This window comes from Lottia gigantea (genome assembly GCF_000327385.1).
Source record: "Lottia gigantea unplaced genomic scaffold LOTGIsca_38, whole genome shotgun sequence".
Taxonomy (NCBI): domain Eukaryota; kingdom Metazoa; phylum Mollusca; class Gastropoda; family Lottiidae; genus Lottia; species Lottia gigantea.
Genome location: NW_008709295.1, coordinates 1,285,386 through 1,311,260, shown reverse-complemented (window position 1 = coordinate 1,311,260; position 25,875 = coordinate 1,285,386). Strand labels below are relative to the sequence as shown.

At 33.0% G+C, this 25,875-nt stretch overlaps 4 protein-coding genes across 4 annotated transcripts in view; 3 read left to right on the top strand and 1 right to left on the bottom strand.

The window, feature by feature from the left end:
* Positions 1 to 6,490: 6,490 nt before the first annotated feature.
* LOTGIDRAFT_163160 (hypothetical protein) lies at positions 6,491 to 6,823 on the top strand (the record flags this gene model as incomplete). Its single annotated transcript, XM_009059223.1, has 1 exon — positions 6,491 to 6,823. One exon carries the CDS (start codon positions 6,491 to 6,493, stop codon positions 6,821 to 6,823), a length of 333 nt encoding a protein of 110 aa, XP_009057471.1.
* A 147-nt stretch (positions 6,824 to 6,970) lies between these two features.
* LOTGIDRAFT_163159 (hypothetical protein) lies at positions 6,971 to 7,981 on the top strand (the record flags this gene model as incomplete). The annotated part of the gene is made up of 1 exon (XM_009059222.1): positions 6,971 to 7,981. The coding sequence occupies one exon, from the start codon at positions 6,971 to 6,973 to the stop codon at positions 7,979 to 7,981; it is 1,011 nt and encodes a 336-aa protein (XP_009057470.1).
* A 1,806-nt stretch (positions 7,982 to 9,787) lies between these two features.
* Positions 9,788 to 10,187, top strand: LOTGIDRAFT_163158 (hypothetical protein; the record flags this gene model as incomplete). Its single annotated transcript, XM_009059221.1, has 2 exons — positions 9,788 to 9,826; positions 9,924 to 10,187. The coding sequence occupies 2 exons, from the start codon at positions 9,788 to 9,790 to the stop codon at positions 10,185 to 10,187; spliced, it is 303 nt and encodes a 100-aa protein (XP_009057469.1).
* A 4,336-nt stretch (positions 10,188 to 14,523) lies between these two features.
* LOTGIDRAFT_121777 (hypothetical protein) overlaps positions 14,524 to 25,875 on the bottom strand; it is a gene marked incomplete at both ends in the record, with an annotated part of 75,296 nt that continues 63,944 nt past the window's right edge. Inside the window, 3 exons of the mRNA XM_009059220.1 lie at positions 14,524 to 14,820; positions 19,343 to 19,443; positions 24,154 to 24,250. Of these exons, the coding sequence (XP_009057468.1) occupies positions 14,524 to 14,820; positions 19,343 to 19,443; positions 24,154 to 24,250 (495 nt within the window). The remainder of the gene's footprint in view (positions 14,821 to 19,342; positions 19,444 to 24,153; positions 24,251 to 25,875) is intronic.

Genomic DNA, 25,875 nt, shown 5'->3' with positions numbered 1-25,875 from the left:
TGAAATTACCTACAGTTCCTCCTCCAGAGAAATTCAATTTTCAAGAAACTCAGTTATGGCCGAAATGGTTGAGAAGATTCGATAGATAAAGAGTAGTATCTGGCCTCAGTGAAGAGAGTCAAGACAAACAGATCAACATGCTAATATACGTCATGGGTCCTGAATCTGAAGATATTTATCAAAGTTTTAATGTTGACACAGATGTCAATCTTACATACACAGAGGTCAGACAAAAGTTCAATGATTTTTTCATAGTAAGAAGAAACGTCATATTTGAACGTGCATAATTTAACTCCAGAGTGCAGAAGGAAGGAGAATCAGTAGATAGTTTCATAACAGCACTCTAACCTCTTTCTTAATACTGTGAATATGGTACATTAAGAGATCAGTTAATATGTGATCGTATCGTTGTGGGTATCAGAGATGAGAAGTTGTCTAGAAGGCTACAACTAGACTCCACCTTGACCCTAAAAAAGGTGATTGATGCCGCAAAGCAGACTGAAACTGTTATTTCTCAAAACAAAGTACTAAGAGAGGATACGGTGAATGCAAGTGTGAATGTTATGAAAACGAAAAAACAGAAATTTCAGTCACAAGTCCTCTAAATCAAAAGACTATAAGAAACCAGGAAATCCACAACCCAACATCAAACAAAATGATAAGTGCTACAGATGTGGAAGATCCAAGCATAACCGCGATGATTGTCCAGCAGCATCTTCGAAGTGCAGGAAGTGCTTGAAACTAGGACACTGGGAAAGACTTTGCCAAAGCAAACGTGTATTTACTGTCAATGCTAGAAATGATTCTAGTTCTGAACTTATTTCTAGGCTCTGTTTCAGGAGATATAAATAATATGTCTTATGCAAAAGATTTGTTTAAGGTTGAAGCATAAAGCTCAGGTAGAGTTTAAGATAGACTCAGGGGCAGAGGTCACATTTATTCCTGAAAAAGCTTATGATAGAATAAGACCCTTAAATCCTAAGATTAAGTTAAATAAGCCTAACAAAGTATTATATGGCCCTAGTAAAGAGGTACTGTTTGTTTTAGGTATGTTTTCTGCTAATATTCGCTCAGGTGATAAGTGTAGTAAGCAAGATATTTTTGTTATTAAGAATTTATCTACAGCTCTTTTAGGAATACCTGCGATATTAGACTTAAATCTTTAACAACGCACTGATAACAATATTAGTAGCTGTAATAAGTTAAATATAGGTAAAGTTGAAGTAGGCACAAGATCACCTTTTGTTGACAAATATCCAAAGTTATTTACTGGTTTAGGGAAACTAGAGGGGCAGTATACTATTAGATTACGTCCAGATGCAGTTCCTTATTCTGTTGTTACATCTAGAGCAGTTAAGCTACCTCAGTATGAAAAGCTTAAAACTGAGTTAAATCATTTATTAGATACAGGTGTTATTTCAAGGGTAGATAAACCTACTGATTGGTGTTTTCCAATCGTGCCTGTTGATAAAGACGATGGTAGGATTCGTTTATGTGTAGATTTCACTATGTTGAACAAAAATGTATAAGTTAGAATTATATGCTTCCTACTGTAGAATCAACATTAGGTCAATTATCTGATGTATGTTATATGTCGAAATTGGATGCTAATAGTGGATTTTTTCAAATTGCTATAAGTCCTGAATTACGTTCATTAACCACTTTTATGACTCCTTTCGAGAGATATGAGTTTAACCGTCTTCCTTTTGGAATAAATTCCGCACCGGAATATTTTCAAAAACGGATGTCGCAACTCTTGGACGGATTTGCAGGTGTATTATGTCATATGGACGATATTTTGGTATTTGGCAGAACTAAATCTGAGCATGATAAAAGGCTAAACCAAGTTTTAGAAAAACTTCAAAACTCGGGATTAACTTTAAATTTGTCAAAATGTAAATTTTCACAACCTCGTGTAAAATTTTTAGGACATATCATCAGTAAAGGTGGTATAGAACCTGATCCAGACAAATTAAATGTAATATCTAACATGGAACCTCCAACTGATATTCATGGAATACGCAGAATCTTGGTAGTTATCCATCAATTAGGACAATTTACCCCAAATTTAGCTGAATTGACACAGCCTTTGCGTGAATTAATATCGCCAAAACTAGAATTTACTTGGACAAATAGGCGTCAAATTGATTTTGAAAGAATAAAAGCGGAATTATGTTCACCTAAAATTTTGAAACACTATAATCCTAATCATGAAACAAAGGTTAATGCAGATGCATCAAAATTTGGTTTAGGAGCCGCACTTTTTCAAAAAGCTGATTCCAATGATAATTGGAAACCGGTTTTATTTGCCTCGAGAACAATGACTTCCGCAGAGCAAAATTATCCTCAAATTGACAAAGAAGCACGTGGCGTAACCTGGGCTTGTGATAAATTTTCGGATTATTTAATCGGTATAAAATTTCATATTGAAACATCATAAACCTTTAATCTCATTGTTAGGAACCAAATGTGTAAATGAGTTGCCTGCAAGAATTCAGAGATTTAGATTATGGTTATTTAGGTATAGATATACAATTAGTCACGTTCCGGGTCGTGATCTTATTTTAGCAGACGCTTTAAGCACAGCACCCTTATCGATAACTGCTGATAAGTCTGATTTAATATTATCAAAAGAATGCAAAGCCATGATAGCTGGGTAGTTCAAAATTGTAAGAAACTTGAAAATCGTTAAACTGATAATAAAACGACAGGACATCGATCCTGTGTGTGCTAAAATTAAACAATATGTCAAACAAGGATGGCCAGATCGGGTTATTTTGAGCAGCGCATTAAGAGCATATTGGGCTGTACGCCATGAAATAGCTTTAGTACAAAATATCCTGATGAGAGGATCGCGCATGAAAGTCATATGGGAGTAACCAAATGCAGAGACCGAGCCATGCAAAGTGTATGGTGGCCTAACCTAAGCTCTCAAATTGCAGACTTAGTTTATAAATGTACTCAGTGTGCTGAGCATCATGATAAACAATTTGAACCGCTCATACCTACCGAATTTCCAGGCAGACCATGGGAAATTGTGGGGAGTGATTTGTATTATTGTCATGGACACACTTATTTGTTAGTTGTTGATTATTTTTCTAGATATGTAGAAATTGCAAAGTTAACGTATACTTCCAGTAAAGAAGTAATACTTCATTTAAAATCATTTTTTGCTCGCCATGGAACTCCTCAAACGCTTAGATCAGATAACGGTCCTCAATATTCTTCATTTGAGTTTAAAGAATTCGCATAAAAATACGAATTTGAACATATAACCAGCAGTCCTATATCCAGCAATGGAGCTGCTGAGAAAGCTGTCAAGACTGTTAAGAATCTTATTAAAAAATCTAGTGATCCTTATAAAGCATTATTAGCATATAGGCCAACTCCATTACATTCAGGTTTTAGTCCTGCAGAATTATTATTCGGCAGAAAATTAAGAACTCCTTAAGAGTTCCTATTTCTCCTAAAGAATAGACTCCAAATTGGTCATATTTAAGTTTAATAAGGGAAAGGGAAGAGATATATAGAGCTAAAACTAATTTTAATTTTGATAAACGCCATAAGGTTAATCGTTTGAAAGATTTAGAACCTGAACAAAATGTTTTTATGAGAGACAGTAAATCTCATGGAACAATAGTTAAGAAACATACTTCTCCTAGATCATATATTGTTAATACTTCTAAAGGATGTTTAAGACGTAATAGGTCAAACTTAGTTCCATGTGAATTGCCTCGTAACCAAGAGCTTACTTATAATGATATTGAAGATTTTGAGCAACAAGAAGTTAGTAATGGAGGTACAAAAGCATACAAGATTTTCATCTGTATCTCCAGAAAATACATTTCGTCCTATTGTTGAGAATAATTCTAGTCCCGTTGTTCAAAATGAGTTTAGTCAAGTTTTAAGAAAGTCTAAACACAAAAGGAAACCTGTTAAAAGATTAATCACAGAAATATAAAATATTTAATGAGTTCATTATATTACACGTACTATGAACAGGTTTTTCAAAAGTTAAGACTTTATATAAATCAGTGCTTCTCAACATGTGTCCATATGTACCCCCTGAGATGAATTTGAAATTCTTGGGGGTAAATCATAAAAAGATAACTTGCGATGCAAGATAACATACGCCCACTGGCAGCTGTCAGAAATAATAAAACAGTCTTTAGTGACTAAAGTACGAATTTTCTCATATTGAAGAAATTATTTATGCTGAATAATTCCACAAAATTTTTTAAAATCAATATCAATAACCCAAATACAACAAACAATTAAATCACACAGCTCTAATCAAGGGCAAAAAACAACTTTTGACACGTGTTTACAAAGTCAAAGGCAATAACTCAAAAAATGTTCATCAAAAATATCTCTTGTTAGAACTTGTCCGAGACCTTACCAATTCCAATGTTCACACCAAGTTTCATCAAAATCGGTTGAAAACTGTAGCTTCAATCCTGCTCACGAACAAATTTTGACGCATTTTAACAAATTTCAACACGTTTTAACAAAGTCAAGGGCAATAACTCAAAAACTGTTCATCGAAAATGCGTCAAGTTAGAACTTGTCCGAGATCTTATCAATTCCAATGATCACAAGTTGCATCAGAATCGGTTGAAAACTGTAGCTTCAATCCTACTCACAAACTATTTTTAACAAATTTTGACATGTTTTTACAAAATCAAGGGCAATAACTCAAAAACCGTTCATCGAAAATGCCTCAAATTAGAACTTGTCCGAGATCTTATCAATTACAATGATCACACCAAGTTTCATCAGAATCGGTTGAAAACTGTAGCGTCAATCCTGCTCACGAACTATTTTTAACAAATTTCGACGCGTTTTAACAAAGTCAAGGGCAATAACTCAAAAACCGTTCATCGAAAATGCGTCATGTTAGAACTTGTCCGAGATCTTATCAATTCCAATGATCACACCAAGTTTCATCAGGATCGGATGAAAACTGTAGCTTCAATCCTGCTCACGAACAATTTTTAACAAATTTCAATATGGCGGTCATTTTCTAAGATGGCGGACAATAACTGTAGTTTTTCATGAGCTTATCCCTGTAATGCAGCTAAAATATACCACTTTAAACATAAATTCACAATAACCATCATTATTTCATTATTTCATTAGCCGTGTGGATATCGTTCCAGATTATCAGCAACCAAATAAATGCAGCTCCACTGTATGCTTTAAATCAAGGATATTTTGCTTCTCTGTCAGCCATTTTGAAACAAAAAAATGGCCACTTCAAATACTGATGCCTATCACTCATTCTCAGTAACAGGGTGCAATTGATGTCGCCAGTACATGTAGTTAAAACTATTAATAAAATTGGCGAAAATTAAGTTGTAAGTAAGACTTACACTTTATGGTAAATAGTACATCACCAAAAAACCCCACTGACCTCACTCTTAGTTTGGGCAGGAGGGTGTCAAAGGTCAAAAAAGAAAGATTCGTTACTGTCTCCAATTTCAAATTCACATTTTCAGCCAATGTTTCAAAGAGTAATACACATCATTAATACACATCATTAATACTTAATTTTTGATATTATTTCAGTAAATCCATTGGAACAATTTAAAACATAACAGGTTTTTATATTTCATTTACCTATTGTCGTGAAAAATTTCCATTATGTACATGTCTCCACTTCCTAGGAAATATTCGTTACGTCTTCTTCTATTTACAATTCCAAGAACCTAGGTTTCGATTTATTGCTTTAACTATCCCTTAATCTTTCGTTAGAATATGTATATGTTTGTTTTTTATATCTAAAGTTAATATTTCAAATAATAATCATTTTTAAGGAAAGAAATGGGACCCTATGGATAAGAAATAAATGTTTGTTACTCTTATATCATCCGATGTGTTACATTCAGCTATTGCTGGTATATATCATGCGATAGTGTGTTAATACATATAAACCAGTTATATCGCACTTACTAATGATATTACAGCACTGTTGTCGATAAAAACCCTTATGTAAAAGATCCGTTACCGAAAGGTTCGTTACCAACGCTTCAGAAATAAATATTTGAACCCCTAATTTATCTTCCCAAGGCTTCAATTAGTCACATGTTACATTCAGCTAGTCGCCATTTGCATTTATAAGCCTAGAAACCAGGACGTCGGCCGTTTTACTTCAGTAGAAACGTTACTAATAAAGGTAAGTGCAGGAAACTTATAATTCAAACTGCATTAACGAACTGCGCACCGCATATATTGGTTTGGAAGGTTTTGTGTAATCAATGATTAATAAATGAATTTGTCTTCAAATTTTCAAGTTTTTCATAGTTGATTTACCGTAAGATTAAAGGGAAATATTCGTTACCAATTTTTTTATTCTGAATTTTCCACTATAGCAGTACGATTTTTTATGTGAAATTAAAAACAAAAAGATAATTTACACTTTTGAAATTGTATTACGTATATATAAATATATCAAAGAATATTTTATATTTTTATTCCAATTCAGATTGAAATGGCAAAATCAAGGGCAGAAATACAAAAAGCATATAGACAAAGAAAGAAAGAAAAAGATAACGATGCTTATTTAAGAAAAGAAAGAGAAAGAAGGAGAAAATCATACGTGCTGTCTGGTGAACTTACTTCAAGAGAAAGAAATAGGAGGAATGAGAAGAACCGACAAAACTTATCAAGACATAGAGAAGAGAACGAAGTCCGTAACAATTCATTAGATTCTAGTGGATATGATAGTGGTACTGCCTCTAAGTCACAAAATTCTCCACTTATCGTCAATATGCCTTTTATATTACCTAATCGTCGAAATGGTGCTAGACGCAGAACAAGTTGAGCCCTGGCTAAAGCCCACAGAAAGTTATCTAATGTTGGTCACGTATGCCACATACTATGTAGGAAAAACAAAACCTTGCAAAGACGACTCCTGAGAACCAAAAAATCGAAACCATCTGATTCACCGAGAAGCAGGACCAATCGCATTATGAAACATGCTTCCTTGTCACAAGTCCAACAAAGCAAAGTCAGAAGACATCTCTTAGTTGGTAACGTCTTTCTTGAAGAAGTAAGGGAAAGCAAACAGAGTATTTCCTATACTAAACGTAATATTCTTCATCGCCTTGCAGCTGGCAAAATAGCAAAGAAATATAGATGTATCCGATCTTTAAGTAGATTAACGGGTTTAAGCAGAAATCATCTGGGTAGGGTGAACTCCAAAAGTGTTATCTCCAATAATTTTCATAGGTTAAGAGAAGTTCGTATATTCAAGCAAAAGGTCATAGAATTCATGGAAAGAGATGATAATAGTCGCACCATGCCTGGAAAGAGTGACTTTACTAAAATAAATCATCACACCAAAGTTACCACCAGAGTTCTCACAGATTATCTCTCTAATTTACACCAGAAATACTTATCTGAAAACCATGAAGTAAAATTATCGTTAGCATCATTTTCACGTATAAGACCCAAACACATCCGCAAAACTGCTTTTATATCAAGGAGTACATGTCTATGTACCCGCCATCAGAATATGGCTCTTTTTCTTAAAGCTATTCAACGCTCGGGTGCCTCAGTCCCTTCAAACCCAGAAAGTTTTTTGCGTGAAGTTACAGATTTAAGACAGATAACAGAAAGCATAACTGAAGAAGAAATTACCTTTGGACAGTGGAAGAGAGTTCCATTTGAAGAGAAAGGTAAGACAAAGATGGTAATGAAGATAGTTGAAGAAAAGGTTATTAAAGCAGAATTCGTTTCAAAATTGACAAGTCAGTTTGAAGACTTTAAGGCGCATGTTAGCTGGATGAAAAGGCAATATTCTGAAATTCAAAGCCTTAAAGAACACCTACCGAAAAACGATGTCATTATACATATGGACTTTGCAGAAAACTATAATTGTAAGTCAGTTGAAGAAATCCAATCTGCCTATTGGAATCAGACATCTGTGACGCTTCATCCTGTCGTTAATCTACTACGCATCGGAAGAAAAGGTTCTTGACCATAACAGTTTTGTACTTGTTTCAGATGAGTTGGGCCACAATTCTGCTACTGTTTTAACTTTTGTACAATATTTGATATCTGAATCTAAGAGATTGAAACCTTCCCTTGAATGCATACACTACTGGACGGATAGTCCTACCAGTCAATATTGAAATAAAGTCATTTTCGACGCAGTTGCCAATCACCAGGAAGTTTACGTGGAATTATTTTGAGGCAGGTCACGGAAAAGGGCCTTGTGATGGATTAGGTGGCACAACAAAAAGAATGGCAGACGAGGCAGTTAGATGTGGAAAGGTTGTTATACAGAATGCTCGTGATTTCATGAAGTGGGCGGAAAAATCATGTATGTCAAAGGTTAAATTTATATTTGTCCCTGCAACTGAATGCCAATCCATGGCTTCAGCTATAGCAAAGAAATCATTTAATGTTGTAAAAGGCACCATGAAAATTCATTCTGTAGGAAGTTTACAAGGAACCCTGTTAGTAAAAGATGTCAGCTGCTACTGTGACGTATGCTTATCTGGCTCTTTTTGTGGATCGTGGACCAATCGGCAATCAGTTGTCCCTCATGCACCTCAACTTTAAAGTGGAGCGATGTTAACAGCCAGTGCTCCAGTTCAATATCAAATTGGGGATTTCAGTGCCGCCGATTACGGAGACAAATGGTATATAGGGAAGATATTAGACCGGGATGCCGAGATTTCCTTTATGGAAAACAAGAAAAATAAGAAAAATATGTTTCAGTATCCAGCTAAGTCAGATATCATATGGGTGAATTTTAATTCCATTCTCTGCAAAATATCGGAACCCACTACGAATCCTGCCGATGAAAGATTAAAAATTGAAAATATCAAAAACTTATTGATCTGAAATGTTCGTTACGATCCTACATTTGGAATAATTTAAGGACATCAACTTGTGGTTTTTCTGGTTTGTTAATGCTACTGTGTTATTCCATAATCAAATTTTAAGTCTCAAGCATGAAATTATCATGTCATAAGTCACGAGATACCTTTTCAAAATGTTCGTTACCATTTTATTTTATCATCAATGCTAGATTGAATGGCACGAACTATACCCACTTCATTGATTTCTGAAGTGTTCATTCATTGGGCAAAAAGACGATAATAAACCAATCAGTGCCACGCTTGCAACTTCCTTTAACTCGTAAAAAAAAAGTATTCTCACTGAAAACCCGTTGTTTTATGGGGGAACCAAATTCCACTTGTTGATAGATACCTGTACATCCAGTCGGTAAAAATCATATTCATATTAATTTCATCATAATAAATAATTTTCTATACTATGAAATTGTGTCAGATAAATATTTTCAGGCATTTTCAGCAATATTGGTTTGCCATATCCAGACATTCCTAATCACGCGTAAACATCATGAGAGTAGTTTTTTTCTGCTCACATTTCATTACGAAGGAAAATTTGCACATTGTAATTTTATTTTACCAGGAGAAAAATTGGCATACGCCTGATGTCCGATAAGGGTGACGTTCGAGACCTAGAAATATCGAAAGCCCCATCAAGGTTTAAATCAAAAGCTTGGGAAGTATTCGGTTTTTCCGGTCTTCTATAAGGACGAAGTTCGCAAAATAGACCAAAATAATACAGTCTGCAGACTTTGCTATGCGAAGAAACGTTACACAGGAAACACCACAAATATGATGACTCTTCTTCAACGACAGCACCTCAACCTCACCATCAAGGAAGATCACATCAAGCACCAGTACTAAGTAGAGGGCCTAATATCAATAATGGGAATGTAGAAGTAGAAATGGAATTTGTAGGCCAGATGACTGGTAAAAGTGAAGACACCCAACAAGCACCATTGGTTGGTCAACTACGTATGCAGTCATTCCTGATGCCTCTTCCCCCAAATTCTTCCAGATCACAGATCACTAAAAACACAATTTGATTATTTTTTTCAGGACAATGATGATGTAATTGAATTAGTTAACGAAGAAAATAATGATGAGCCAATCACAAAGAAATCAAGATCTGCTATTGAAGAACTTCTTGAAGACTTCTTTACTGAGGACAACACTGCTATTTCCGACAAAAACAAAGCTTGTACAAACCCAGTTGTTGAAGAAATAAGATTGTATCGGTCCGGTGATAATATTTCTTTAAATGCTAATGTTTTGAATTATTTTCAATTTAAAAATCTTAGTAATATTGTCAGTGCCAAGTGAGAGGGTGTTCTCAACTGCAGGAGATATTGTTTCAGCTCAAAGAAATTGTATTGGATCAGAGAATGTAGACATGTTAGTGTTTCTAAAGAAGAATGTTGAACATTATCCTATTTAAGAATAAGTTCAAGTTATTGAGGGTTTAACAATCCTTTTTTAAAAAGAACTTACACTAAAACAGTGTTCATAATATTTATTTCATGTTATTGTTATATTCGTTATATGTTTCATTGTGTGTTTTATTAAGTTTGACATTATTTAATTAAACAAAATCTCTAAATTAACTTTTATGTCGATGTATCGTAATACTATCGAATCGTAAGCTTTTATCACAAGTCTGTATTGTATCGTGGCTTTGTGTATCGTTGCAGCCCTATTCCTAAATATGATAATATTCATCTTCTAATCTCTTATACAGAAGAGTAGGACGTAAAACTCCATTCATTTTCTAATCCCTTATGACTGACAGCTGCCAGTGGGCGGGAGTATGTTACCTTTTCAGGAAAGCTATCATTAGTTTTATAGTAATTTGAAGTTTTATATTGCTGTGGTGAATGATACAGAAATTTTTTCTCAATGGTGATATAGATGATCAAGGTTAAGGAGCACTGATATAAATAAAGGAGAATAAAAACTGACTGCAGTTGTCAGTTTGAAGATATAACTTAAAACTTTTAGAGTCCCATGGAAGTACATAAATGAAAATTAATTTAAAAACTTACTTTTTTTTTCTGATCTAGAGGATGTGTCATCTTTTCTGTTGAGTTTGGAATTTCGTGTAGTTGTGCGAGAGGTTGAAGACGAACTTTCTTCAAAGGAATATTCTTGAAAATTGGTTCCAGATTTTGTTCGTCGAACTGAACGGGAATATGTAGAGTGGGATGAAGTGGAAAAATCATCATCTTTCTTTTTAAAGGCTCTATCTAAATTTGTTAAAAAAAGAGAAAATTATAACAAGTGTCTATAATAACTGAAATATAAAAACCAAGATAGATGCCAGACAAGCTAATATACACCCACTGGCAGCTTTGATTTTAAATTAAAATATTTGGCAGAAGACAATTACTCGTATGAAATATTCAACCTTCAGTCTTACACTTCTTTTGAACTTTTTGAGGCGACACTAAATAATATTATCAAGTTTCATCAAAATCTGTCAAGAATTGGGTCTTCTAGATTTTCGATTTCTCTGATTTTCGTTTGGGTTCATCTTTGGGTGATTACATACACTCACACCAAGTTTCGTCAAAATCCATCAAGAATTGTGCCTTCTAGAGTGTTTACATGCTACAAATTGAACCCATTTTCAAGTACAAGGACAATAACTCATACCAATTATTTTTCGATTTTTCTACGATTTTCAATAGGGTTCTTCCTGAGGTGATTAATAACCCTCACGCCAAGTTTTGCCAGAATCTGTCAAGAATTGTGCCTTCTAGAGTGTTTACATGCTACAAATTGAACCCATTTTCAAGTACAAGGACAATAACTCATACCAATTATTTTTCGATTTTTCTACGATTTTCAATAGGGTTCTTCCTTAGGTGATTAATAACACTCACGCCAAGTTTTGCCAGAATCTGTCAAGAATTGTGCCTTCTAGAGTGTTTACAAGCTAAAATTGAACACGTTTTCAAGATTACAAACACTCACACCAAGTTTCATCAAAATCCACCAATTGGTAATTTTGAATTAAACACTTTAATTTTCAAGTAGGTGAATCCAATTTTCACTAAGGTGATAATTCAAGAATTTTGAATTAAAAACTTTTCTTGTATTATCACCTAGGTGGAAATCATTTTCACCAAGGTGAAAATCAAAGTTTTTAATCAAAAATTACAGGAATTATCACCTAATTTTCATCTAGGTGAAAATAATTATCACTTAAGTGAAAATTAAAGTTCTTACTTCAAAATTACAGGAATTATAACCTAATTTTTACCTATTTGTACCTAATCTAATCTGTAAATTTGTTTCACCGTGTCTTGCACGATATCAGAGCATCAGGCGAAAGACATTCAGCTAAGTAGATGTCAAATTATTCAGCTACTTCTACTTATCGGGTCCACTTATTAGCATTAGAACAATATATATATTGAGTCATATTCAGTATCATAATACACTGACCATTCTTACTACCACTAGCATCCCAACATCAAGCCTACCTTAAGGACACGACTGATTTTGTCAATAAAAGAAAAAAACTTAATAGTACCTCTGAATGCAAACTTGATTTCCATCAACGTGTCGTTTATGTATACTAATATTGATAATACTGCAGAGTTGACCCATTGTTTTATGGTCATTTTCTGGATGATATATTCATGGTTTGGATTTTTTCGATTGAGCAGTTTTGGGAATTCTTTGAAATTACTAATCATGAATGAATTAATAACCATCCATCCATTAAACTTACTGCCAACGTTAGTACCAAGAGCATATAGTTTTTAGGTACCACAGTTTAAAATGGAGATTCAATAGCAGAAAGGAATAAACTTGATATTAAGGTATATTTTGAAGAAACTGATACTAATTAACTCCTGCACAAGAGCTCATTTCACAAAGGTATACCTTTTCTAGTATAATTAAAGGGACAGATGCGCCATTTTGGGGGGTTGATTTTGGTCTTCAGAAGTACTAGAAATGTACAAAAATCGCATAATCCTTTCAAAATAATTCAACCTATTTCAATTTTACTCAATTTTTCTATATATGTCTATTTTATATATCACAGAGTATCTTAAGATAGCTCGCCAGGCAAGCTAATATACGCCCACTGGCAGCTTTGATTTTGAATAAAAATATTTAGCAGTACAGTAACAATTACCAGTATGAAATATTCAACCTTCAGTCATACACTTCTTTTGAACTCTTTAGGGCGATACTGAATAATATTGATCAATTTTTAGCTCGTGAAAACTCTAGAAGGCAAATATTCAATCTTCAGCACGGGACTGAATAATGAAACTAAGTTTTGTCAAAATCCAGTAAGAATCATGCCTTTTAGTGTTTAAGAGCTAAATTTAATAGCGTTTTCCAGAACAAGGGCAATCACTCATACTAAATATTTTTCAATTCTTCTGATTTTCAATAGGGTTCATCCTTGGTTGATTACAAACATTCACACCAAGTTTCATCAAAATCTGTCAACAATTGTGCCTTCTAAAGTGATTACAAGCTAAAAATTGAACGCGTTTCCAATAGCAAGGGCAATAACTCATACTAATTATTTTTTGATTTTTCTGATTTTTGATAGGGTTTGTCCTTGGGTGATAACAAACACTCATGCCAAGTTTAGTCAAAATCCGTCAAGAAATGTCCCTTCTAGAGTGTTTACAAGCTAAAAATTGAACGTATTTTCAAGAACAAGGGCAATAACTCATACTAAATATTTTTCAATTCTTCTGATTTTAAATAGGGTTCATCCTTGGGTGATTACGAACACTCACACCAAGTTTCTTCAAAATCCGCCAAGAATTGTGCCTTCTAGAATGTTTAAGAGCTAAAAATTGAACGCGTTTTCGAGAACAAGGGCAATAACTCATACTAAATATTTTTCGATTATTCTGATTTTCAATAGGGTTCATCCATGGGTGATTATGAACACTCATGCCAAGTTTCGTCAAAATCCATCAAAAATTGTTCCTTCTAGAGTGTTTACGAGCTAAAAATTGAACGCATTTTCAAAAACAAGGGCAATAACTTATACTAAATATTTTTAGATTCTTCTGATTTTCAATAGGATTCATCCTTGTGTGATTACAAACACTCATACCAAGTTGTCAAAATCCGTCAAGAATTGTGTTTACGAGCAATTGTGGACGGACGGACCGAAAGACGAACCGACGGACATGGGTGACGGCAATATATGCCCCCCATTTCATGTGGGCGTATAAAAAATGTATTCACATGGAAAAAAATAGTTTGTGAAGATATCTAGCTAGGCCTTGTCAAGGCCCACAGCTCCCCATTTACCATTCCACAAGTCATTTTCTTCACTCCGTCTTTACGATTAATAATGGGCACAATTAAGGCCAATTTCTCTTTCGCAAAACTACATCCAAATCATTTTAATTTGTGATCTTAAGTTATATTTTTAAAATAATCATCACTTGTTTTGGCCACCATTTTGTTTCGATTTTAGTAAATGGTGTTATAAGTTACAATCGTTTTAAGTTAAAATCACGTTGAAAATAGGTTTAGAGAATACGACTCTTACGAGAATCTTAAACCAAAATTTTAACTTAAAACAGATTTTAAGAGATTTAAGTTTTCAAGAATAAGGCCCCAGATAATTTGCTGCGAATTAATTTTTTTAATCTTTTTCTTTGATACACATTTAATTCATACCAAAAACCAACAGGTCTTGTGAAGCTTCAAGAAAACTTCCAAAATAAAGTGGATAGGAGTGATGTTTTGAATTGAATACTTTATACAACAAAAAAACAAAATTACCTTCGACATCTACATGACATGTGGATTCTTCTTCTCCTAAATTATTTACAGCAATGCATGTATACTTTCCTGTATCCTCCACTCTAGCCATAATCACTTCTAATGAGCAAATTCCAGAAGAATATTCAATGTTGTAATAATCATTATTTGAAATGTCACGGCCATCTTTATACCATGTAACCTAACAATGCAAACATAGGGTTTCAGGAAAACTTAAAAAATCTTGTTAATAAATTACTTGAACAATTTTGGTACTTAATTGGTAATACAATACAATACAAATACAAGTAAATATAAGAAAATTTTAAATTAGTATTCGTTGAAAGGCTATATGCCTATGCAGCAGCCAATTTCATTGCAGTTGAAACTTTTCAACAAGCGTTTCTAATCAATTTAAACTTACCAATATGCAGGAGTATAGACAATTTGGTAATAACCCAAAGTATATTCATCAGAAAAATTGAAATCTCTCTATTGTGTACACAATTAAAAGTTAATATATTAGTTAAGGCCAAAAACAAATGGTGAAAGAGAGAACTCATTCAAGATCTGTTCAATGAACATAACGAGCACCAAACTAAGTTTCATTGAGATCGAATCAAAGCAGCAGCAATTACTTAAAAAATTTTTTATCAAAACCTTGTGATAACAGGATTCAATACAGATTTAAATACACTAGAATACCAGATTTCATCAAAATCAGGTCTAGTTTTATGTCGAAGATCTTGAATACAATCAAAATAAAGAAGATGTAAGACTTAATTAACTCTGCTATTTATAGTACAGAATGAGGTTTTAAGCCATAGTCTTGATGGAAGTGATGGTTGATCAAAATCTATTTTCAGTCAGTGAACAAAGATTCTTTGTAGGACACTGACATAACTCACATTTATGGCACCAGTTGAGTTTCTAAATAAATGACGTTGTATGTGATGGAGTAGTGAAAATAGGTTTCAGTGGTTGGAATATCGGTATGCTGTTTGACAGGTTAAGTGGTATCACATCACAAAATTCAAAATGATCCATTTTGCAACCGAATATTTGCAAAATATAATATAAATTAAAATCTGCAAATCCAATAAATTTTTTTTTTTGGTCAAATCTAATAATACACAGCAAATCTCCAATCTTAAGGAACTAGGATCATTGGCAAGATCTTTCTTTTATTAAGGTTTTCTACTGAAACATTTTGAATTTCTACCAAATTTTCAAGAATTGTATATTAAAATTTTACTTGATTAGCCCAAACTAAAATTGTCTGTGATAAATAGCTATTCAAAATTTTTAATATCAATTGATCCCTGGATTCACTTCAAGTTCACAAAGATCCTTCTGATGAAGATGTCCCATTCAATAGCACCAGTAATCTAGCAAGCATGCAAGATAATTTGTGCTTATTATAATCTAAAATGATAGTTGTATACCATATTCAAATATTGGAACTGTAATGAAACCAATCACTTTGCACTTTAAAGCCATCACACAAAGTTCAGGATTATAGAGAACATAAGTCTTCACTTTAAGAAGGTCAAATGCTGAAAATCAGTTATATCTAAAAAAAATCCTTAGGAATAATGCTTGTGTAGTATCAAATCCCACTTTCCATATCTGAGGATATGGTTTTCATGCTGATACGATTTGAGGTTGAACAGGTTGAAAATCACAGACAAAAAGTTGAAAATCCAATCTGACATTAACCGCAGTATGAAATATGAGCATAGAACCACTTAAGTAAAAAAGCTGAAATTTTTAAGAATCATCACACAAATTTTCCAAAATAAAGCCAATAAGAACAAATTTTCATTAGATATGGATTAAAAATGACAATAAAGTGTATAATTGATTGACTGATAGTCACAATATTGCAATTATCGACACTCATGAAATAAATAAAGAGCATCTACTTATATTAACAGAATTTTAATAGAAAATGATATTTCAAAGGAATAACAAGAAAGGCTTCATTACTAATGTGATGAAGTGGTTGCCTAGCAAGATAAGTCCACTTCCCTGATACATTTTCAGTATATCAGGGGTGGTCATCAACGTCAATCTGTATCAAATCGTGCCAAAAATCTATTTTGTCAAAGATATTTTTGATTTAAACCAACATACAAAATTTCACAAAGCACATTTAAGATAATTTAAGTGTATCAGATAACAAGTGGTTGCCAAGCAAGATAAGCCCACTTTCCTGATACATTTTCAGTATATCAAGGGCGGTCACCTATCTGTGTCAAATCATACCAAAAATTTAATTTGTGCAAGATATTGTTGATTTAAACAAACACACATTATTTAATAAAATTCTGACATAAACTGTCACCTCTAACGCTAAGAAATTTTGATACATTTTTACTAAGTCATGGGCAATAACTCAAATTCCGTTGATCGAAAAATTGTCAAATTTAATCTTGACTAAGATCTCATCATTATAAATGATCATACCAAATTTCATTTAAATCGGATGAAAACTGTAGTCTCTATTGTGTTCACAAACAAATTTTGATGCGTTTTTCATAAATCAACGGCAATAACTCAAAAACCATTCATCAAAAGATAGCCAAATTCGAACTTGTCCAAGATCTCATCATTATAAATATTCACACCAAATTTCATTGAAATTGGATCAAAACTGTAGTCTCTATTGTGTTCACAAACAAATTTTGATGCGTTTTTCATAAATCAACGGCAATAACTCAAAAACCGTTCATCGAAAGATAGCTAAATTCGAACTTGTCCAAGATCTCATCATTATAAATATTCACATCAAATTTCATTGAAATTGGATAAAAACTGTAGTCACCAAATTTTGACGCGTTTTTTATAAGTCAAGGGCAATAACTCAAAAAACGTTCATCGAAAGATCGTCAAATTCGAACAAATCCAAGATCTCATGAATATAAATGATCACAGCAAATTTCATTCAAATCAGATTAAAACTGTAGTCTCTATCGCGTTCACAAGCCAATTTTGACGCGTTTCGTGGTCAAGGGCAAAAACTCAAAAACTGTTTATCGAAAAATCACGAATATCGAATTTGTCCAAAATCTCATCAATATAATAGAACACCAAATTTCATTCGAATCAGATGAAAACTGTAGTCTATATCGCGTTCACAAGCCAATTGTGGACAGACGGACCGACGGACATGGGTGACGACAATATATGTCCACATTATAATGTGTAATAAATAATAAAACTTGACATCAAATACCATCCTTTAATACTCAACGTTTTGTCAAAAAAGTTTTTTTTGTAGTTTGTTTCTTCTTTTTGACGAAACGTTGGGTATTAAAGGATGGTATTTGATGTCAAGTTTTATTATTCATTACACCAAATTCAGTATACATCAAATGAATCGCTGTACTACTATTGGTGATCCCATCAAAAAGTCTTCTGTGATTGGTTATCGCTGCCTGTTTTTTCTTTTTGGAATCACCACATTATAATGTGGGCGTATAACAACTCTAGTCTCTATTGTGTTCACAAACTAATTTTGATGCATATTTCCTATAAGAAGGGCAATAAAAAAAAATCGAACTAGACCAAGATCTTATTAATATAAATGATCAAGTGTCATTTTAATCACATAAAACTGTTATTGTGTTCACAAAGACACTTTTTTCCTGAATCAAGGGCAAGATCTCATCATTATAAATGACAACATTGAATTTCATTAAAATTGGATGAAAACTGTAGTCTCTATTGTGTTCAAAAACAAATTTGGACACATTTTTATTAGTATCAAATTTTATTCGAATCAGATAAAAACTGTAGACTCTATTATGTTCACAAGTCACAAGACGAACGGACACACCGACAGGGGCACAGATGGTCAATGGAGGCAGAATTATACAGCCACATAATAATATGTAATAAATAATAAGACTTGACCATCAAAGTACCATCCTTTCATAACCAATTTTCATCACATCAGGGAAAGAAACAAATTACAAATGGTGGAAGGAAGTTAGATTAATGACAATATAATGACCTCTTAAGATTTATGATGTCATAAAACCACATAACAAGTATTTATGATGACTTCAGGAAAAACATGACATAAAACATGCCAAAAAACTCAACAAGAAAGGAAAAAAATCTAAATTTCTAAAAACAGGAATTTGGAATTTTCTCAAGAAGAAGTGCAAACTATGGTTTGAATGAACTGAACCCATAAGGTTTCAAAATTGTTTATAATTAGCCCCTCTTTTTCGTCATGCTTTTTCCTATCATCAAACACACTTGTTATGTGGTATATAAGATTTTGATGTCGTAAATCTTCTGATGTCATCATAGGCATAGGTGAATTTTTTTTCAAAGAAATCCATTAAAAAAAAATCATTGCTTTGGCTTTGTCTGCAAAAACCATCTTTTCGATATTTTTCTTTGCATTGTACAATTTTTATAGTACAAGTGAATGATTTTTTTTCAAAAAACAATAAATTGTATCACACCACTAAAATCAATGACTTACTTTCTTTTAGAATTTTTTTTTTTTTTTTTAAATTTTTGGCTTTAGCTTTGTCTGCAGCAACCTGCATTTCGTGTTAATCATCATATATGATTTTTATATTTTTTGTATTTCCATACTTTCAAATGAGGTCATATAACCAATATAAAACTCCATTATTGGTCTTTATCATAGTAATGATATTTAGGTAAGCGCTACAGGATGTAAATTGAAACAAATGATTTACCTTAGCAACAGGATGTGCTTTTACACAACAAATGAGTTTAAATTCAGAACCAGCCTGTATAAGACGTGGTCGCAGGCTAAACGTATAATTTGGAGCTTCATCTTCAATTGGTTTTTCTATTATCTTCTCCTCTGACCATCTTTTCCTGTATAATGTGTGGAAAATCTGTCACTCATTTAAGCTATACACAGATTAAAATACTCTTTCATTATGGTAAAAATATAGCTTGCCAAGCAAGGTAACACACACCCACTACCAGCTGTCAGAAATGATAAAGTCTGTATTGGTTTAATATGTGAAACCAATCATCCAATTGTTACTAATTTCAAGCTGTACTGAGATCTCATGCTAAGTTTCATCAAAAACGAGTAAAAAATGTATTCTCTATCAGGCCTACAAGCCAAATTAGACGCAATGAATTAATTCAAGGGCCATAACTCCAAAACCATTCATCCAATTTTTACCATTTTAGAACTTGAGATCTCATCAATATATACATGCATGCCAAGTTTCATTGAGATCAGATAAAAACTGCACTCTGTATCATAGCTACAAGCAAATTTGAAGCGTTTTTAGTAAGTCAAGGGCAATAACTCCAAAAGCATTCATCCAATTATGACCAAATTCAAACTTGACCGATACCTTATCAATATAAACATGCATACCAAGTTTCATCAAATTCAGATAAAAATTGCAGTCTTTATCATGCATACAAGCCAAATTTAATGGGTTTTTACTAAGTCAAGGGCAATAACTCTGAAACCGTTCATCCGATCAATTCCAATTTCGAACTTGACCTAAGTTTCAACAATATATACTTGCATACTAAGTTTCATCAAAACAGATAAAAATTGCAGCCTTTATCATGCATACAAGCCAAATTTAACGCGTTTTTACTAAGTCAAGGGCAATAACTCTGATACCGTTCATCCGATTATTACCAATTTCAAACTTGACCGAGATCTCATCAATATATACATGAATACCAAGTTTCATCAAGATCAGATAAAAACTGTAGCCTCTATCCTGCATACAAGAAATGTGGACGGACAGATGGCAATATACGTCCACACTTCCATGTGGGCATATAAAAAAAATTTATTGTCTGAGCAATATATTTTTACAGCCTAAGAGCTGAGATAGGAGCTGGATTGTTTTTTTGTTAATTTTTTATTCTTTTTATTACTTGTATTCGTATAGATCTCTCCGGGAGTTTATTTCTCAGAAACGCAAACAGGTACATCAAAACGGATATCACCACTTGTGGCTAACTACATACTGAATGTAAAACGAACATTTTCTGAGTAACATGAAGTGACAAACAGAAAACTGGCTTTAATGGGCGTGTTTTACAACCGATTTTTTCTCCGGTTTTCTTCATTGTACTTATTGTAACAAAAACTGTTCATCGAAAGATCGTCAAATTCGACCTTGTCCAAGATCTCATGAACATAAATGATCACAGCAAATTTCATTCAAATCAGATGAACTGTGGTCTCCATCACGTTCACAAGCTAATTTTGACGCGTTTTGGCTAAGTCAAGGGCAATAACTCAAAAACTGTTCATCGAAAAATCGCGAATATCGAACTTGTCCAAGATATCATCAATATAAATGAACACACCAAATTTCATTTGAATCAGATGAAAACTGTAGTCTCTATCGCTTTCACAAGCCAATTGTGGACCGACGGACAGACATGGGTGACAACAATATATGTTCACATTATAATGTGGGCGTATAAAAACTCTAGTCTCTATTGTGTTCACAAACTCATTTTGATGCATATTTCCTATAAGAAGGGCAATATAAAAAATCGAAAGATTTTATGCATATAAATGATCAAATGTCATTTTAATCACACAAAACTGTTATTGTGTTCACAAAGACACATTTTTCCTGAATCAAGGGCAATAACTCAAAAACCTATTTCATTGACAAGTTCAAACTCGAATTTCGAACTTGAGTGAGATCCTATCAAAAAAAAAAAAAACTGTAGCATCTACAAGCCAAATTTGACGCGTTTTTACTAAGTCAAGGGCAATAACTCTGAAACCGATCATCCGATAATTACCAATTTCTACTTGACCAAGATCACATCAATATATACAAGCATACTAAGTTTCATTCAGATTGGATAAAAACTGTAGCCTCTATCGCGCCTACAAGAAATGTGAACGGACGAACCGAGGCGACGGCAATAAACGTCCGTGGACGGATAAAAAGATAGCAGTTGAAAAAATTGAAATTTTTGCTTATTCGTTCGATACTTGTTTTTGCCGAAATTAATACAAATATGCTATTTCGATTGCTGTTAGACAAAATTGAAAAGTATATAGTGTAGACTGTGAAATAAAAATGCACATTAAAACTTTTAGCATCACTCCCAGTGTTGAAGTTAATACTTCTGGTGGCATCACTTCCGTCGGAATAGAGTTATGTTTAATTTAACATGTGCATGATATTAGTGTTGTACAAACAAACTTTTTCATCTAAAAAAATTCATACCTGAAGTGCTCACTCTACAGGCTACAATTCTTTACAGATTCTTTTGATTTTGATTTTGTGTGTCAATGTCATTATGAAGATGATCCCTATCGATTTTTGTGATGATCGGATAATTTTTCACCGAAATATCGTGTCTGACTTGACGTTTTACTCTATTAGCTATATTGTGCAACTTGTGCTCACTCTACAGGCTACAATTCTTTACAGATTCTTTTGATTTTGATTTTGTTTGTCAATGTCATTATGAAGATGATCCCTATCGATTTTCGTGATGATCGGATTATTTAGAAAAACAGTTGTCCTTGACTGATAAAATATCTTAAAAGATTTAAGACATCAGAGCAGAGTGATTTGATAATTTAATTTGATGTATTTGGGGTTATTGTTACTGATTTTGAAAATGTTGTGAAAAACTCAGCATAAATAAATATATATATGTGAATAAATTCACACTACAAATACATTATGAAGATCTTTGAAATGAGAAAATTCATATTTTGGCTACTTTTAAGATTCAATTATCATTTCTGACAGCTGCCAGTGGGCCTATGTACCTTTTCAAAGTTATATTAGGTGTATTTCATGACCTTGACCTTGATGACGTTCATATTGATCATTATAAATTGTTACCATTTGACCTTTGAGGTCTGACCACTCCTTCCGACTTTCATACATGTGTACAGGTCAGGAAAAAAAATCTGGAGATTTGCCTTGAAAAATCTGGAGATTTGCCTTGAAAAATCTGGAGATTGGGTGAAAAGTCGGGAGATTTTTCCAAAGCGCGTAAATTCCTGATTCGAAACTCCAAATTGATTCTTTTTTTTCTTAAAATAAGCTTTAAGCCTTGTAAATTAATTAAATTGATCATAGGTCTACATATGACACAGTTAAAATTACCAATCTGTAATGAGGGATAATTCTAGAAATAGTGCCTGATATTTCAAATTTAGGGGCCCAAAAAAAATTTGATATTGTCACTCTTCAGTATTGATTGAATCAAAAATGATGTCAAGGTGAAATGATGTCTGAAAACAAGAAAGCAAGCATTATCCCTGCCTTCTAAATCAAATGGTATCGGTAGGCCTATATCATACATGTAATACCATATAAAAAATTCAGTATGTTCTGAAAGCAATATTTAGTAAATAATATGTACTGGCAATGTTACTTTTTCCAAAGGTGTAATTCATGATATCTAAAATATCTCCATTCCGATCATTAAATAATTTTCCTGCAACACTCTCACGAAGTATTGAACTGAATTAACCGCTTCCATTTTGACGTTCTTCAGAATGGAAAGACTGCTAATAAGTAAGCCTGTTATGCAGGCAATAAAATGAATGTTTACAGGCTACAGTAAAATTACAAAACTATTTTATGAAACAAAGTTTGAGTTTACATAAGAATTAGACATCCAGTCGCGTATGATAATCTACCGATAATTCTGAAACGACGTCTATGTTATATAGGCCTAATATAGACCTCACAGATTGACACTGACAGTATAAAATACTATGAAGACCCGAAAGGTTTTGCTTTTTAGTAAAAGTAGTGCTACCGTAAAAAATATTATAAAAGCGAAAGTAGAATCTACCGGATGTTGTTATAAAAAGTGTGTCACGTGGGCTTAAAATACACATTATCGGGTGAAAATAGATCAAATTACCATCTTAATTGGGGGATTAATTAATTAGGCAATGATAATATTATTACATGAAGAGATTAAGGCGTGTTACCGACAATCAAGATACTAGTAATGATAGATATTTTGTTGATATATTGTAGTGAATTTGAGCATTGAAAACGGTAGGTCCCGTGAAAATTTGATTTGGAAAAAAACCAAAAATCGGTAGAGTGGTAGACAACATGCAAAAGCGGTAGAAACCCGACAACATCGGTAGATTACACATGTATGGACTTTACAGGGGTCTAAAACTGGTCCATTTTGAACCTTCACACAGTGCGGTATCTCAAAGCCTAAAAGGGATATAGTAATAATTCTTTTGGATTCATAATGCTGAGACATGTGTCTATGATCTGAGTACTATCTCTGAAAACTTTCTCCTTTAATTTTATTAATTGTAAATACATTCAAAACATACTTAAGCCTTCTTGTAGTTGACGTAGGATTTAGGCGACATATATATGTAAATAAAAATTTGTCTTTAAGTGAAACACAATTCAACCTACATATATACTTACATAAATATTTATACTTATGCACCTTCGTGAAATGGGCCTGAGCTTTCTAAAAAGTCTATGTAACAATCTGTTCCCCTAAAGCTGAACGATGTCTCTCTCACAATCCTCTCTTCTCCAACTAGAGTTATCTCTCTTTAGTCTATAGACAATCAGAGTTGTCTCCCTTGCATAAGCTGACTGCTTATTAAGGGATGGTGTCTCATAGTAACCATACAAATGTAAGAAGAAGAAACAGAAAAATTTTCCAGGGACCAAACTAATTGAAATTTTCTAAAAAGATAAACATTATTCCCTTATATAGACACAGCTTTGTGCCTGAGGACGACGGGGGAAACATGTCGAAACGTTGCATAAAACTTTAACCAGTGATTGTTGTTCCATAAAGCTGTGTCTATATATCGTACTCACAATTGCTAAATGCCATTCAAAGACATTATTCCCTTATGGAATAAGACAATGACTGTCGACTTAATAAATGACTAAATCATCAAGACAGATTTTCTACTCAAATGAAATTTCAGTGAAAACTAACCAGATAATAAATCCTTGCGATTATTTCGTTTCTACATTGTTTAAATATTAAGTAATAACAATTATCTGCATTCTGGACCAGAAAGTAATTAATTAATTAACCATTGTGTTGAACAACAGTTAAATCAACCAACAGATTTCACCTTTCTGTTTTATCATCATCTGCAATAAACACAGCGTCACATGATCTCAGAGAATTCCTTTGTTGACAAATAGTGCTTGCGAATTATTGCAGAAGCAGTTGGTTATCGAAATGTCAATTCTTTTTTTTTTGCACTGCTTTGTTTTGTAAATGACCCGACTGGAAATGATGTAGGACATATTGGGAATTACTGCTCTAATTCTGAATCTATTTTGACTGTAATTTTTGTTATGTTAATTACTTTAAACTAATGACTAAAAGATTTCAGATTTTGACTTTTTTCGCTGAATTTTATTGTTATAATTTTAGCTTTTTTTTTAAACTTCTACAATTTTATTTTAATCGATCTGAAAAGTTACAAGTAGAAAGACATTCTGATTGCGAACAAAACATTTGTATCACTTTGGTTTTGACGTCATTCGTTGAAATTTCAACTTCCAGAATTTGATATAAATATTTCAGACCTCAGATGTGGCCTAATGTAATTGAAATTTTTAATAACTTAAAAAAGAATAGATTTTATAATTTACAAAATTTTGCAAGATTAAAGGTCATTAACTAGGATGTCCATTTATACTTTGATTATTAATGTCCGACATAAACTTTGGCTTTTACAGCCATCCGAAAATAGCAATTAGCAAAACTATTAAGGCTTGTATCTCCTAAATTTGACCTTGTTGACCTTTTGACCAGCACTGTGCTAAACAAGATCATCCTTGGATGATAACAAACACTCACAAAGTTTTGTCAAAATCCGTCCAGAATTGTGTCTTCTACAATGTTTACGAGCTAAGAATTGAATGTGTTTTCAAGAACAAGGCCAATAACTCATACTTAATATTTTTCTAATTTTCGTGGTTGATAACACTCACACCAAGTTTCGTCTGGAGTGTTTACCAGCTAAAATTGAACGCATTGAATCATACCAAGATTCATCAAAATCAGTCAAGACGGAAATGAGTGACAGCAATTTATACCCCCTAATTTCATGTGGGCCTGTAAAAATCAATTCTATTAAAGTACTTCCTAATTTTTAATAGAAAAACTGAAAAATATGTTAGACCAGTGAAAAGTTTTAAAAGAAACATGAGGTGTATATATTCTGGTAATTCAAATGGCCTAAAACAGAAGGAAAGTCTCTAATTTCACA